We start from the raw sequence: 15,275 nt of genomic DNA on the forward strand, positions 1-15,275 counted from the left end.
AGGGGTCTCTGCCCTAGGTCTCTTCTCTGGGGGCTGAGAGGCCCTGTCTGGGTGAGATTGAGATCCTCTAATTAATGAAATTAAATCTTCTGCCAAAGTAAGCATTTGAGAACTAGAAGAGGGCCTGGTTGTGGGGGCTTTAACAGGCACTGTTTTAGTAGTCTTGGCTGCTTTAGCCCTGGCGAAGGCCTTAATGGACATGGCTGCTGGAGGCCTAGCAGCACCACGTGCTGGGGTAGAGACATCCAAGGGAATGGTGTCTGATAATTCAGTGGCAACCACCGTGGTGGATAAAATTTCAGAGGCCGATTCAAGAGTGGTAGCAGGGGCCTCAGTTGTAGAGATAGATTCGGCTGTACTTTGATCAGTTTTCTCGGTTTCGGCCGAAACAGAGACACTCATGATTTGCTTAACCATGGTTTCGGCGAAACCGCGGACCGTGAGTGTCGGTCTTTATCTTTGCGTTTTTTGGCAGATTGGGTAGTCGGAGGATCGGACGGCATAATGTACGCAAAATCAGAACCGAAAAACTGTTCTGCAAACTCCGACCGACGCCTAAGCGTTCGTCGGTTGAAAGAAGCACAGGCGAACAGGCTGCTACGCCGTGGGCTGGGCCTAAACAAGGCAGACAATAAGAGTGGAAATCTTTATGAGGTATTTGTTTCCCACAGGTTAAACAATTATTAACTTTTTCTGACATCGGCTGAGGCAAGAAAGAGTCCCCAACGGGGTACTTAGCTTTAGAAGTCTTCGAAGTAGTATTCGGTAGAAGTAATCTCTGGATCCGACCGACCGGCACTTGCGAACAGCTTCTGCTTCGGGCGCCACGCGGCAAGAAAGACTGGGGAAAATGGCGTCGGCTGATGCTTTTATACCCGAAGACCAACAGAGATGATGTCGGGTGAAGTGCGACATCAGCCGAAGCCGGACCCGGACTTTGGAATCCGGCCGACTGAAGGGCTGCCTGACGACAGGACAACCCAGTTGTTATGACTGCAGATGCATCCATGAAGGACATCACATATCTCACAAAGCCAGTGTGCCAAACAGTCACAACCCTTAAGACTAAACAACACACCTGATACACTTGTAATAGGTGGCTATAGTCAGGCACACTGACGTCCCACTCAACAGGCTGAACAAGGAGAGGGTCACGGTGAGCAGCCTGTCGGGCGCTAGGATCCGCCACATAACACAAGCACTCAGGTCACTCCAAGGCAAGTACAAATATGACTCAGTCATTGTCCATGCTGGTGTGAATGATCTGAGACGTACCTCCCTGGACTACATGAAGAGACCTAAAGGAGCTCTCTGAGCATGTAGCCCAGGCCGGTATGACCCTGACCTTGAGTAGCATCTTACCCTCACCAAGAATGATGCCACAATATGAAGACAAGATGATCAATTTCAACAATTGGCTTAAGTACTGGTGTCATTCAAAGGGGATCCAATGCCTGTCAGCTTGGGATGATATGCTCGACAAGCCACGATGCTTCGCTAGGGACGGCTTGCACCTGTCACCCCTGGGCTTTCGGATATTGACAAAGGCTCTTGCTACCCCCATAGTGCCTTTTTTAGGCAAGGCTCAAAAGACAAACCCACCTCCATAGGTATCACAAGGGATAAGAGACCAAGAGTAATGCTACTCAATGCCAGAAGTCTAAACCTCAAGATGCACGCACTCGAAACTCTCCTTAGCATGGAGAACATCGATATCTGTGCAGTAACAGAAACCTGGTTCAGGGGTCCCGAGAGCACCCCAGCACTACCAGGTTATACCTCATACCATGTTTTTCGGCCCCAAAACTTGGACCGAACCACAAAAGGAGGGGGAGTATCGATATTCAAAGATACCCACACCTCCAGGTTGGTGGCAAAGCACGAATAATCAGAGACTATCCATGTGCAACTAACAGTGGGTAAAACTGCCTTCCAGTTTATAGCCTGCTACAGACCACCCTCCCAAACCCAGGAACCCCACTCGGCCTTCCTGAGAACACTGGAAAATATGAAGGTCTCTCCAAACACCATTATATTGGGCTTCAACTACCCAAACATAGACTGGGAGCATTACTCTAGCTCCAACACCCTAGCCCAAAGGTTCCTTGAATTTATAAACTCAAATGCTATGGAACAACTTGTTACCACTCCCACAAGAGGGGAAAACATACTGGACCTGATCATCACCAACATGGGGACTCTATGATCCAGACCAGAAGTGTATCCCTCACTGGTAAGATCAGACCATAAACTAATCTCACTGGATATTCACATCCCGACCCCACACCCTGCCCAGAAAACCACAGTGAAAAACTTCTCTAAAGCAAATTTCACACTCCTCAAAACTGAGGTGGAATCCTTCAAAGCCCCCCTGCCTGTGGAAAATACGGCCCAGACCGCAGAATCCTTTATAAACGCATTCTATGAACACCTTCAGGAATGCATGGATCATGCGATCCCAAATAAAACCAAGACCCAATCCTCCAAAGGCAGACTTCCTGTCTGGTGGACCCCAGCCATAAACAAACTATACAATAGAAGGAGGAAGCTACTAAATGATAGAGCAAAATCCCAATAAGGGAAGGCATCACTGATCAGTATTAGCAAAATACTACGGGCACACATAAAATTGTCTAAGGCCAGCTTCGAGAGAAAAATTGCACAGAACACTAAGGATAATCACAAGGCTTTCTTTAGTTATGTTAGGAACCTGGGTGGTAATTCCCAGATATGCTCAGAATTAGTCCAAAATGACAAAAAATACACCGAACCCACAGACATTGCCAACATCCTAGCTGACAGGTTCAGCGCAAACTTCTCCCCCCCCCCCCCTCCCCATCAAAAGTGCAAATATCTATCCCAGCAGAGTGCTGCCCCCCTGACATCTCAGATGCTCAGGTAAGAGCCGCCCTCTCCAAAGCAAAAAACATAGCATCAATGGGACCAGATGGTGTCCCGGGCTGCGTCCTACATGAACTCCAAGAAGAGCTAAACCCAAACATAAAACTACTGTTCAATCTCAGCCTTACTACAGGATATGTGCCCAAAGAGTGGCGTACAGCAACAGTGGTCCCTCTCCATAAAGGTGGTGCCTCAACGGATCCTGGAAACTATCGCCCCATAAGCCTGACTAGCTTGGTCTGCAAAGCTATGGAAAGGATCATCATGGATCTCAAAGATATTGGGGACCTACAAACACTGGATCCTACCCAGTTCGGCTTTAAGGGCAGATCCTGCCTCTTAAACTTGGTTGATTTCTTTGAAACAGTCACCAAGTCCATTGACGAGGGGAAGGTGGTCCACACAGCCTACCTTGACCTCACAAAAGCCTTAGATACAATACCCCACTCGGGCATTATAGATAAGCTCACCAGCTTAAATATAAACCCCTATGTCACTAGATGGATTGCAAACTGGCTCATAGGTTCATAGGCTGGTACTAGGCTATCAGCCCTAGGGCCTATACAAGCCTAGCCATAACAATTCCCTGGCTATTTCTTCCCACATTATTTACTTTCCTGGACCCCTTGTCTAGCAGGGCGACTGACGTGATCCCCGGGGTGAATTTCCTTTCTCCCATCCAATCGTCAAGGTTCCTCTTGAAGTCCAAAGAGGCACTCTGCTTTACATGTATGGGCAATCTATTCCAGAGTCTGGGGAGTCTCTGGGTCAGGAACCTATCCCTCCAGCATGTTTTGTTTATTGTGATGACAAGGTTTAGATCCCTGGAGCGTGTAGCTCTGAGGGATTGGGATTTCTTTAAGTGTAGCATGTCCAACAGCTCTGGGTTTGACATGGCCTTGTATGTTAAGCAGAGATCGCCCCTGAGTAGACGATATGCGACAGAGTATAGCTGGAGTTTAAGGCGGTCAACGTAGGGCATCTGCTTTAGGCCTGTGATTCATTTAGTGAGGTATTTCTGAGGGCTATCCAGTTGTTGCTGATGTCTTGAGAGGTACATACCAAATGGGGCGTTGTATTCTATAATGGGTCTAATGAGGGATGAGTACAGTGGGACAATGACCTCCTTTTTTCTGGATGAAAAGCCCTCCGTGATGAGGTGTGCCACATAGGATTTCCTGACTGTTGTGGCGATGTGGTTATCGAAGGTGATACCACTGTCCACCTGTGTCCCTAAGTCTCTTATCACACTGTGTTTAGTGTACTGCCACCTATATGGTGATTCATGGATACATGTTTTTTCCCAAAGGGGATAACAATACATTTCTTGGCATTGAGCTTGAGCCCATGGCTCTGGCACCAAGCATCTGTTTCTGTAAGGCCCTTGTGTAGAGTATCCACATCATTTGGGGATTCAATAATGGCTCCCAGTTTGCAGGCATCTGCAAACTTTGTTAGCCAGAGTCCCTTAGTGTTGACCTGTACTTCAGAGAAGTAGATGCCAAACAAGAGCGGCCCCAGAACTGAACCCTGAGGTACTCCCACTTGTCACTTGTCTGGACCTGGATTTGGAGTCGGCTACTTTTACAGTGTGGGTTCTATCAGTAAGCCATTTAGCAACCCATTGGGTGACATAGGGATTAATGCCCAACTTAGTAAGTTTATCTAGGATTCCAGAGTGGGGGATAGTGTCAAAGGCCTTGGCAAGGTCTAGATAGGCTGTGTGGACCACCTTACCCTTGTCCATGGCTCTGGAGACTGATTCAAAGAAGTCAATCAGGTTCAGGAGACAAGATCAGCCCTTCACAAACCCAAACTGGGTGGGGTCCAGTGTTTGAAGGTTGCCAATGTCTTTGTTTATAAGTTCCATGATAACACGCTCCATGGCCTTGCAGATAAGGCTTGTCAGACTTATGGGACGGTAGTTTCCGGGATCCAAGGTGGATCCCTCCTTGTGGATTGGGATAACTGTAGCTCTGCGCCACTAAGTGGGCATGAAACCTGAGGTGAGGCTATGATTAACCATGACACTTAGGTGAGGTGCCAGTTCATATTGTAGTTCATGTAGTACACAGGCCGGGATGTCATCTGGTCCCATGGATGCTGTATTCTTGGCTTTAGAGAGTGCGTTTTGTACCTGTATGGCCGTTATTACTGGAATTTGGCAATCTTTCGGTATTGAGATGGGCCATTTAGGGGGTGAGAGGGGGGTGAAGTTGGCACTGAATCGATCTGCCAGGATATTGGCAATATCCTTCGGATCAGTATATTTAATGCCATTCTGTTTTAGCTCAGAGCAGATCTGAGCATTGCCATTTAGATTCTTGGCATAGTTATAGAATGCTTTGTGGTTGGAGCAGATCTGAGCATTGCCATTTAGATTCTTGGCATAGTTATAGAATGCTTTGTGGTTGTCTTTGGAATCTTTGGCAATTTTATTTTCGTAACTAGCTTTGGAGGATTTTGAGGCATCTCAGTTTCTTACTGAGGCTAGTAAGGGAGTTTTTTGCATCCTGGGATTTTCCTCTTTTCTGCAAAAGTTTCTTCCTTTTGTTGTAAAGTTTGTTTATGGCAGGGGACCACCAGATTGGCTTCCTTTTTTTGGATGAGAGCATTTTGGTTCTATTTGGGATGGCACGATTCATGCATGAGTGGATGTTCTCGTACAGTGCCTTAGTGTAGGATTCAGCAGTTGAACTTTCAGTTCCTGTCTGCATGGGTGTCATGAAGTTTGTCACTTCTGACTTGAGTAGCATGAAGTTGGCTTTGGAGAAGTTTTTTATGGTGGTTTCTTTACTGGGGGGGTGGGGGTGGGATGTGGATGTTAACGGTGATTAGCTTATGGTCAGACCTGACTAACGAGGGGGTGACCATAGGTATGGAGCATTGATTTCCCATGTTGGTAATGACCAGGTCTAGGATACTGGAGCCCCTGGTGGGACTATGGATTAGTTGATCCAGGGCGTTGGAATTTATGAATTCCAAGAACCGTTGTGCAAAGGTGTTGGGACATGAGCAGTTTTCCCAGTTAATGGCAGGGTAGTTAAAAAACACCCAATATTAGGGTGTTTGGTTCTAATATTTTCCAGTATGTTTAGAAAGGTGTAGTGAGAATCTTGGGGTATGGTGGGGGATCTGTAGCAAGCTACAATTTGGAGTGCTGTCTTACCTAGTGTTAGTTGCACTTGGAGAATTTCAGACACATTGTGTTGGCCAACTAGCCTGGTGGTGTGAATATCCTTGGTGAATATTGACACTCCTCCACCTTCAGTGTTTCGGTCCTGGTTTGGTGGCCGAAAAGTGTGGTAAGAGTTGTAGCCTGGTATTGCAGGGGTGCTCTCTGGAGCCTTGAACCAGGTCTCAGTTACTGCACAGATATCTATGTTCTCCATTTTTAGGAGTGCCTCGAGAGAGTGCATTTTGAGGTTTAGACTTCTAGCATTGAGTAGCATTACCTTCAGATTTTGCATGCTTGTACCTGTTACGGTGGTGGTTTTGTCCTTTGAAGTTTGCCTAAAAATGGCACTATAGGGGTGGCAAGAGCCTTGACCAGTAACCTGAATCCCAGGGGCGACAGGTGCAGACCATCTCTGGCAAAGCATCGTGGTCTGTCAATCATGTCATCCCAGGCAGACAGATACTGGATCCCCTTTGAATGACACCATAAGCTTAGCCAATTGTTGAAGTCAATCATTTTATCCTTATATTGTGGTATCATTCTGGGCGAAGGCAGGATGCTACTCAGGGCTAGGGTCATACCTGCCTGGGCCACATGATCAGAGAGCTCTTCCATGTCTCTTTTCAGACTCAAGGACAGAACCCACATGGTTAGAATTGCTGGAGCCATGTCAGACTCCAAACCAGTTACAAGTGCTGTCCCACAACGCTCAGTCCTGGGACCTCTCTTGTTCGGTATATATTTCTCGGAGGTACAGGCCAACACGGAAGGACTGTGGCTGACCAAGTTCGCAGAGGACTGCAAACTGGGCGCCATAATAGACTCTCCAGCCGACACAAGCATCCTCCAAAAGGGCCTCAGAAACAGACAACTGGTGCCAGAGCCATGGCCTCAAGCTAAATGCCAAAAAGTGTATAGTCATCCCCTATGGCAAAACACAAAGTGCCCACAAATTACCACATAGGTGGTAATCCATTAAGTACAGAAGAAGTCATTAGGGACCTGGGGACCCAAGTTGATGGCAATCTCTCATTTGACAACCACGTGGCCAAAGTGGTTAGAAAAACATTTTATATAGCCCACCTAATCATGAAGGGATTCATATCTAGATCAGGGGAGGTCATCGTGCCTCTTTACTCATCCCTCATCAGGCCCATAATTGAGTACAATGCCCCTTTTGGGATGTACCTTACCAGACACCTGCAGCAACTGGAAAGACCCCAAAAGTACCTCACCAAGAGGATAAAAGGGTTCAAACAGATGCCATATGCTGCCCGGTTAAAGAAACTCCAGCTCTACTCAGTGGCATACCGCCTGTTCAGAGGCGATCTGTGCCAGACGTATAAAGCCATGTCCAACCCGGAATTAATGGACATGCTGCACCTCAGAAAATCCAAATCCCATCGAGCTACGCGCTAAAGAGACTTGACATGCTGGAGGGACAGATTCATAACCCAGAGGCTCCCTTCACTCTGGAATAAAATCCCAGTCCAGGTTAGGCAGAGTCCCTCATTGACTCTCAAGAGGAATCTTGATGAGTGGATAGGAGAAGGTAGGTTTACCCCGGGTATCACTTCTGTGTCACTGTTAGACAGAGGCACAATATACTAACCTCGAAAAAGGGCATAGCAAAATAAATTTAAAATGGGTGGCGAAAGCCAAACATTCTGGCTAGGCTTATAAATGCCCTAGGGCAGATAGCCTAGTATGAACCTATGAACCTATTTGAAGGGGGAAGTCATTGAGGCTGTTTCCTATAAGGTTGTGACTTGTTCTTCACCTCCTTTTGGGGCACCCCACTGTCGTGGTCTTTAAGGGCCTTGGGGCTGAGATCTGCCTCTTGGGCGTCTGTATCTGCCTCTTTGTGGTCTGACACTGGAAAGGACCAATTCTTTGAAGGCCAATTTCTGCTAAACTGAGGTGGCTGTACCTGTAAGAAATCCTTCACTGTTTGCATAGATTTTGCCTTATCCTCCCATTTTCTTTAATACCTCTTCTGCCTTAACACCAAATAAAATATCCTTGCTGCAAAGGAGCATCCAATAATTTTGCCTTAACATGATCAGTAAACGTTGTTCTTTTAACCAAGCATGCCTTCGATCACAGATCCTGTAATTGCTGCTCTACATGAAGCCTCTAATGAATCAAAACCACATTGCAGAGTATGTTTTCCCACTTATTCAGCTGCATGCAATAAATCCTGCACTTCCTTATAGTCAGGATGTTCTGAACTTGTAAGCATTTTCTGTTTCAGAGACATTAAATATTGTTGGCATTTAAGCATGTGAAACTGGCAATTTAAAGCTCTCACTGCTAAAGTTGCAGAAGTGTAAACTTTCTTCCCCCATCTGTCTAATGCTCCAGAATCCCTGTCAGAGGGAACTGGATTTTTAGCTGTGGAAGCCTTTACCCCTTTGGGACCCTGGGAAATAGTTTCTGGGTCAGCAACAGGGATTTTATAAAGAAATTTGTGAGCGTCAGGGACTCTGTAGTACCTGTCTGGCTTGACTGGAGCAGGGGGGGGCAAAGAATCAGGATTTAAACTGGATTCAGAGAACACATCATCCACAATATCCAACACTGGCGGAATAGCAAGGGGCTTGTGTTGAGGCAATAAAAGAAAGCTTCTGAGCCTTTTCTTGGATTCAGAGTAATTCTGGCCCTCCCAATGGAAATGCTCCCTCATGGTATGTAAAGTTTCCCCAAAAAAGTAATCTTCAGGAGGAGAGGCTGAAGGAATTGATTCTTCAGCATCAGTCCTCATAGGGGGGTAAAGAGTATCCCCGGTTTGAAGAGGAATCAGAAGAAATGGAAACCTGGTCAGAGAAATCATAGTCTGTATCCTGCCTAGGCCTTTTATCAGGAGGGGGATGGGAACCCCTGATCAGAGTAATTAAGTCTTCGGCCATTTTGAGCATCTGTTTTTTAGGCATGGAGGCCTGCCCAGGTGAATGCTGTACTTGCTTCTTTGTTTTTAATGGAGTTTTAGACTTGGCTGTTTTTATGGTAAGCTGTGAAGGTCTAAAAACACCCTCAGAAGCCTATGTCTGCTCAGCGGCTCCAGACCAATCTGAAAGGTTAAGTTTCCGTAGGCCCAACACCCGTAGTATCCAGAGGCCTAGACATCTCCACGTGGGAGATGGAGGCAGGCTCTGAGGTAGCAGGTGTCAGGGGCTGCAAAAGTGCCTCACTGAGAACCAGCGAATCGGCAACTGGCCTAGAAGAGGCTTCATAGTCAGTTTTGGGCCTCAGATGCCTGTCCTTATCCCTGTCTCTGCGTTTTTTTGTGTATTCTGGTAGTTTGTTCCGACGGCATGGTATAATTAAACCTTCAGCCAAAGTAATGTCGAGCAAAATAAAACCTATGTTTAATAGTGCGTTTGTTAAATCTAGCACAAAACCTACAACTAGTGACATTGTGGTCTGGGCCTAGGCATGGAATACATTAAGAATGAAAATCCTTATGAGGTATTTGCTTCCCATAAGAAATACAATTATTAACTTTTACTGACATCGGTCTGAGGGCAAGTAAGTTTCCCCAACGGGGTACTTGGCTTTACTGAAGACTTCGGTTATGAAATTCGAATTGAAAATCTCAGGAGTTGGCCGACCGGCACATGCCAACTGCTTTTGCTTCGAGCACCGCGAGGCAAGAAAGACTGAAGAAAATGGAGTCGGATGCATCTTGTATACCCCTGGCGCACTGACGTCAGGGAAGAAGCGACTGCAACCGACGCCGGACCAAGACTTTGGAACTCTGGCCGACTGCGGGACCGCCTGACGGCAGGATAACCAAAGTCTAATGACTGCAGCAGTGAAACACGATGATCATATTTATCATGGAACTTATAAACAAAGACATTGGCAACCTTAAAACACTGGATCCCACCCAATTTGGGTTAGTGAAGGGCCGATCTCATCTCCTGAACCTTACTAACTTCTTCGAATTGGTCTCCAGAGCCATGGATGAGGGGTAAGGCAGTCCACACAGCCTATCTGGACCTCACCAAGGCCTTTGACACCATCCCCCAACTCTGGGATCATAGATAAACTTGCTTAGCTGGGCATTAATCCCTATGTCACTCGATGGGTTGCCAACTGGCTTACTGACAGAACCCACACTGTAAAAGTAGCGGACTCCAAATCCAGCTCCAGACAAGTGGAGTACCTCAGGGTTCAGTCCTGGGACCTCTCTTGTTTGGCATCTACTTCTCTGAAGTACAGACCAACACTAAGGGACTCTGGCTAACAAAATTCGCAGATGACTGCAAACTGGGAGCCATTACTGATTCCCCAAATGATGTGGATACTCTACAAAAGGGCCTTACAGAAACAGATGCTTGGTGCCAGAGCCATGGGCTCAAGCTCAATGCCAAGAAATGTATAGTTATCCCCTTTGGAAAAAACTATGTACCCGTGAATTATCACATAGGTGGCAGTACACTAAACACCAAAAGTGTGATAAGAGACTTGGGGACACAGGTGGACAGTGGTCTCACCTTCGATAACCACATCACCACAACAATCAGGAAATCCTATGTGGCACACATCACCAAGGGCTTTTCATTCAGAAAAAAGGTCATTGTCCCACTGCACTCCATCCCTCATTAGACCCATGATAGAATATAACGCCCCATTTGGTATGTACCTCTCAAGACATCTGCATCAACTGGAAAGGCTGCAAAAATACCTCACTAAAAGAATCACAGGCCTAAAGCAGATGCCCTATGCTTAAAAACTCCAGCTATACTCTGTCGCATATCGTCTACTCCAAAGTGATCTCTGCTTGACATACAAGGCCATGTCATACCCACAGCTGTTGGGCATGCTACACTTAAAGAAATCCCAATCCCTCAGAGCCACATGCTCCTGGGATCTAAATCTTGTCATCACAATAAACAAAACATGCTGGAGGGATAGGTTCCTGACCCAGACACTCCCCAGACTCTGGAATAGACTGCCCATACATGTCAAGCAGAGCGCCTCTTTGGCCCTCTTCAAAAGGAACCTTGATGCTTGGATGGGAGAAAGGAAATTCACCCCGGAGATCATGTCAGTCGCCCTGCTAGACAGGGGTCCAGGGACGCAAAACAGTGTGGGAAGAAATAGCCAGGGAATTGTTACAGCTAGGCTTGTATAGGCCCTAGGGCCGACAGCCTAGTACCAACCTATGAACCTAAGAAGGTGTCAATGGCACAGAAGGAAAGCAAAAGGGGGAATGCAGATCCCCAATGCCTGTGAGAAAATAAGAGGGAGGACAAGAACAAACTACAATAAAAGATAACCAATAGGAAATAACAGTAGAAGGAAACAGAAATCCGTGATTTTGAGTACCAAAACGCACTTCTATGAAGTAGACTCTGGATGTGATTGGCATTAAAGAAGGTATGATGCATTATGGGAGAGGGAGGAACTTGAGACTCAGATCAGAAGTCTTGGAAATGCGGCAGAGTCGGATCAGGTGTCATTTCCGAAACCCAGCAGTGAGGAAAAATGAAAAAGACATCAGTTCTGGTCAATCTAAAGTGGAAGAACCAAAGATGGTGCAAAACAGCACTCCTAGCCAATTCCATCACTGCAAAATGAAAGTAATTTACATTTATAAGACCAACACTGCTAAAAAAATAAAAAACAAAACAATGCATGCACTGGCAGCTATGTCCTTATATGGTACCACTGTTTGGGCAAAACAATCCAGCTTCAAGCATGGGGCCTTAGCGATTCAGAATAAGGAAACAGAAGTCTCTCACTGAATCCTCTTGCCAAATATGGACCTTAACACATGCTACTTGCAATCTCTTGACACTATAATCTTAACTAAGCAGTCAAAAATGCCAGGCAATACTGCCTCCTACAGCAAGTAAAAAAATGATTGAAGTCTTACCTTGATAGTCTTCGACTGTAGTCTTAAACCATTGAGGGTGTTTATTGCTCTTTCTGCATCTTTTGCATTCAAGTAATTCACAAACCCATAACCTAAGCTGTGTCCTGTTTAAAAACAAAAAGTCCAGTGAATGCAACCCTGAAACATCCAGCATCCTAAAGAGCACTGCAGATTTACTTTGTTACGGTTCCAAAACCGTAATACAAGAAAACAGCCAATTTTCTAAATACTCTCATCATTAAAATTACAGCTTAATCAGCATGCTCTAACTGTAGACTTTGAGAATAGCATCACTGCAGTTATACTACATAGCGTGCGAGAATTCTAAGCTCACATCCAGGAACCAAGCCAGCCCTCCAGAACTTTCAGTATCTGCTGCTTAGGGACAACTCCCCCAAAATCCCTTAAGTCAGCAGGACATGTAGCATGGAGAAAAGAAGTGCCAATGTCAAGTTCTTTTATAGGCACATTCAACAGGTGTCAAGCATTTCTCTCGTTTTAAGGTTTAAAATACCATAAAAGCTAAATGGCCTGATTAAACTGCTGGCATAGTTCAACACCAGCTCCACCACTGCTTTGACATTAAGGAGATAGCCCCGAGGACAGAATTGTCCTTAGGGCTATCCTACTCTTGTGGAAGAGACAGTTAATGCAAGGGTCTCAAGCTCATATCACAGAGGTCAAATACAGTCCTTCCCCTCTGACAGGGGGACATAGCTGTTTGGTTGGCTGCTTTATACCTACAATCAACTGCATTACAAACTGGGATAAGTACAAACTTGCAGTGTTAAAGATAGTATTTTTATATTTATTTGTTCAGTGAAAAAAGTCATGTACTCACCATAACGTTCCATCTGAGTAGTTGTACTTCAATTGTCTTCAACCTGTGGGAACACAGATCCGTATCGGATCCGAGCCGGCACAAATTACTAGCATTAGCTCCAAGCTCCAGACTCCTCCCCTTACCCATAATACACCTCCAATGCCTTCCATCCCCAGATCAAGTTTGCAGAACTTATACTTGGAACCCAACCCGACCTGATTACATACTTGTGACCTATGCTACAGCCCATAGGCTAAACATCCGCCAAGGTCCGGGGGAAGGAGGGAGGGACGGTTGAAGACAAACGAACTACAACTACTCAGATGGAACGTTACGGTGAGTACATAACTTCTTTATCTGAAGTAGTTTACTTCATTTGGTCTTCAACCTGTGGGACAGTCTTGGAAAGCCCTCATGGAAGGATATTCCGGAGCACTGCGGAGCCAAAGTATACTCTCCTAGATGTCAAATCCAATTTGTAATGGGAAATAAACATATGAGATGAGGACCAAGTAGCTGCAGAGCAAATGTCATCCAAAGACACCCTAGACCAGAAAGCTGCAGACGTAACCATGGACCTAGTGGAATGAGCTTTCACCTGACCTGGAGGGGACATGCCTTTGTCCTTATAGACCTGCAGGATAAATAAAGAAATCCATCTAGCTATAGTGACCTTGGAAATATAGAACAAAACAATCAGATTTACAAAAGTTTTTTGTCCTGTGTAAATAGAATCGCAAGTGTCTATGAACATCAAACAGGTGTAGTTTGCATTCCATCCTGTTGGTAAAATTGGAAAAGAACACAGGCAAATTTAGTCTGAATTGACTGGTGATGCCACGTTAGGAAGAAAAGATGGGTTGGTTTGAAGGGAAACTATCTTTATGAAAAATTATGTACAGGAATTTTATGGACAAGGCCTGTACTTCGGAAACCCTTCTAGCAGAGGTAATCTCCACCAGAAAAGCTGTTTTCCACGATACAAATTTTAGATCTGCAGTTGTGGAGAGCACGAAAGGCAGAGCGACCAGAGTTTCGAGAACCACAGAAAGGTCTCACGGGGGAAAAGGATAGTTGATTGGGGGCGTAGCAGAAAAGTGCCTTTAATAAAAGCTTTACACACTCTAGAAGATGCCAAGGCTGCAGAATTCTCACCCACATGAAAATGAGAAATGGCAGCCAACTGAACTTTGAGAGTAGAAGAACTAGCTCCATGCTGGAAAATATCAGCTAGAAAATAAAGAATGACAGAAATAGGAGCCGTAAAAGGATCTAAACTCCTCAGAGGTCCAGAAAGAAAAAAAGTTTCCATTTGTTGCAATGAACCTTTCTGGTAGAAGAGTTATGAGCAGCTACCAAAATAGGCTTAACTGAAGAGGAAAGTCCGGGAGTCCTAGCAATCACAGGAAAGTACAGTTGTGTACACTTACCATAAATGTAGATGTTAGAGTGTATTCACTGTTGCAGTCATTACATTTGGGTAATCTGCTGGCAGGTTGCCCTCAGTCGGCCTGATTAAAAGTCTTGGATCCTGCGTCGCTGTCCCTTCTTCCATGTCGTCGGGTCATCAGGGGTATAAAACATGCAGCAGACGCCATTACATCAGTTTCTTGCCCCAGATGTCAGGTGCCCCCCCAAGGGGAGAAAATAAAATAAAAAAAACAGAAAGTTATACCTCCAACCAAAAGCAAATACACCAAAAAGGTTTAAGCATAGTAAAGGAAAATAGAGGTATAGCCAGAGAAAACTAGGGGGCTAGAGGGAGGGTAACCAGGACTAACAGTGAATACACTAGAACATCTACATTTATGTTAAGTGTACACAACTGTACTATGTTCTTCGTGTTTCACTGTTGCAGTCATTACATTTGGGTACATTCCCAAAGCTATGGTTGGGAAGAGGAATTTATACAGCATTAGGGCCAGCTAAAAGGCCCTGTAAGACAGCAGTGGCAAATGCCAGCTCTGGATTTAGAGAAAATTGGTAAATAATGCTTGGTGAAAGTATGTACAGAACTCCAGGTAGCAGCTTCTAGAATATCCTTGGTAGGAACACCTCTGAAAGGCTGCAGAAGTAGATGTAGCCCTGGTGGAATGAGATCTGATCCCCTGGGGGATAGGTTTCCATGGTGCTTATAGAAGAAATGAATGCAATGGCTTATCCATTTAGAAATGGTTTGTTTTGAAATAGCCTCCCCACAGCCCCAGCAGCAAATGCTACCAGCAACTGTTCAGATTGTCTTCGAGATTTAGTCCTGTCCAAGGAGAATCTAAGTTTTCTGTGCACATCTAATGAATGCAGAATCTGTTCCCCTTTGTTCTGTGGCTTGGGAAAGATGGTTGGCAAATGAATTGACTTTAAGAGCCACACTGGAAACCACCCTGGGCATGAAGGATGGATTGGTCCTGACAGATACCCTGTCCGCATGAAAGATGAAGAAAGAAACTTTAAGTCTGCAGTAGCAGCTGGCTCGAAAGGAGGTAGAGGGA

The 15,275-nt window shown here is 45.5% G+C and overlaps 1 protein-coding gene across 3 annotated transcripts in view; it reads right to left on the reverse strand.

Moving 5' to 3' along the window:
• Window positions 1–15,275, reverse strand: part of ELAVL1 (ELAV like RNA binding protein 1) — a 1,128,619-nt gene that overhangs the window by 952,482 nt on the left and 160,862 nt on the right. For all 3 annotated transcript variants that reach the window (XM_044090690.1, XM_044090688.1, XM_044090689.1), the window contains exon 3: window positions 11,964–12,067. In XM_044090690.1, coding sequence (XP_043946625.1) covers window positions 11,964–12,067 — 104 coding nt within the window. The remainder of the gene's footprint in view (window positions 1–11,963; window positions 12,068–15,275) is intronic.

Source organism: Protopterus annectens, chromosome 13.part0 (genome assembly GCF_019279795.1).
Source record: "Protopterus annectens isolate FY-2018-M chromosome 13.part0, PAN1.0, whole genome shotgun sequence".
Lineage (NCBI taxonomy): Eukaryota > Metazoa > Chordata > Ceratodontiformes > Protopteridae > Protopterus > Protopterus annectens.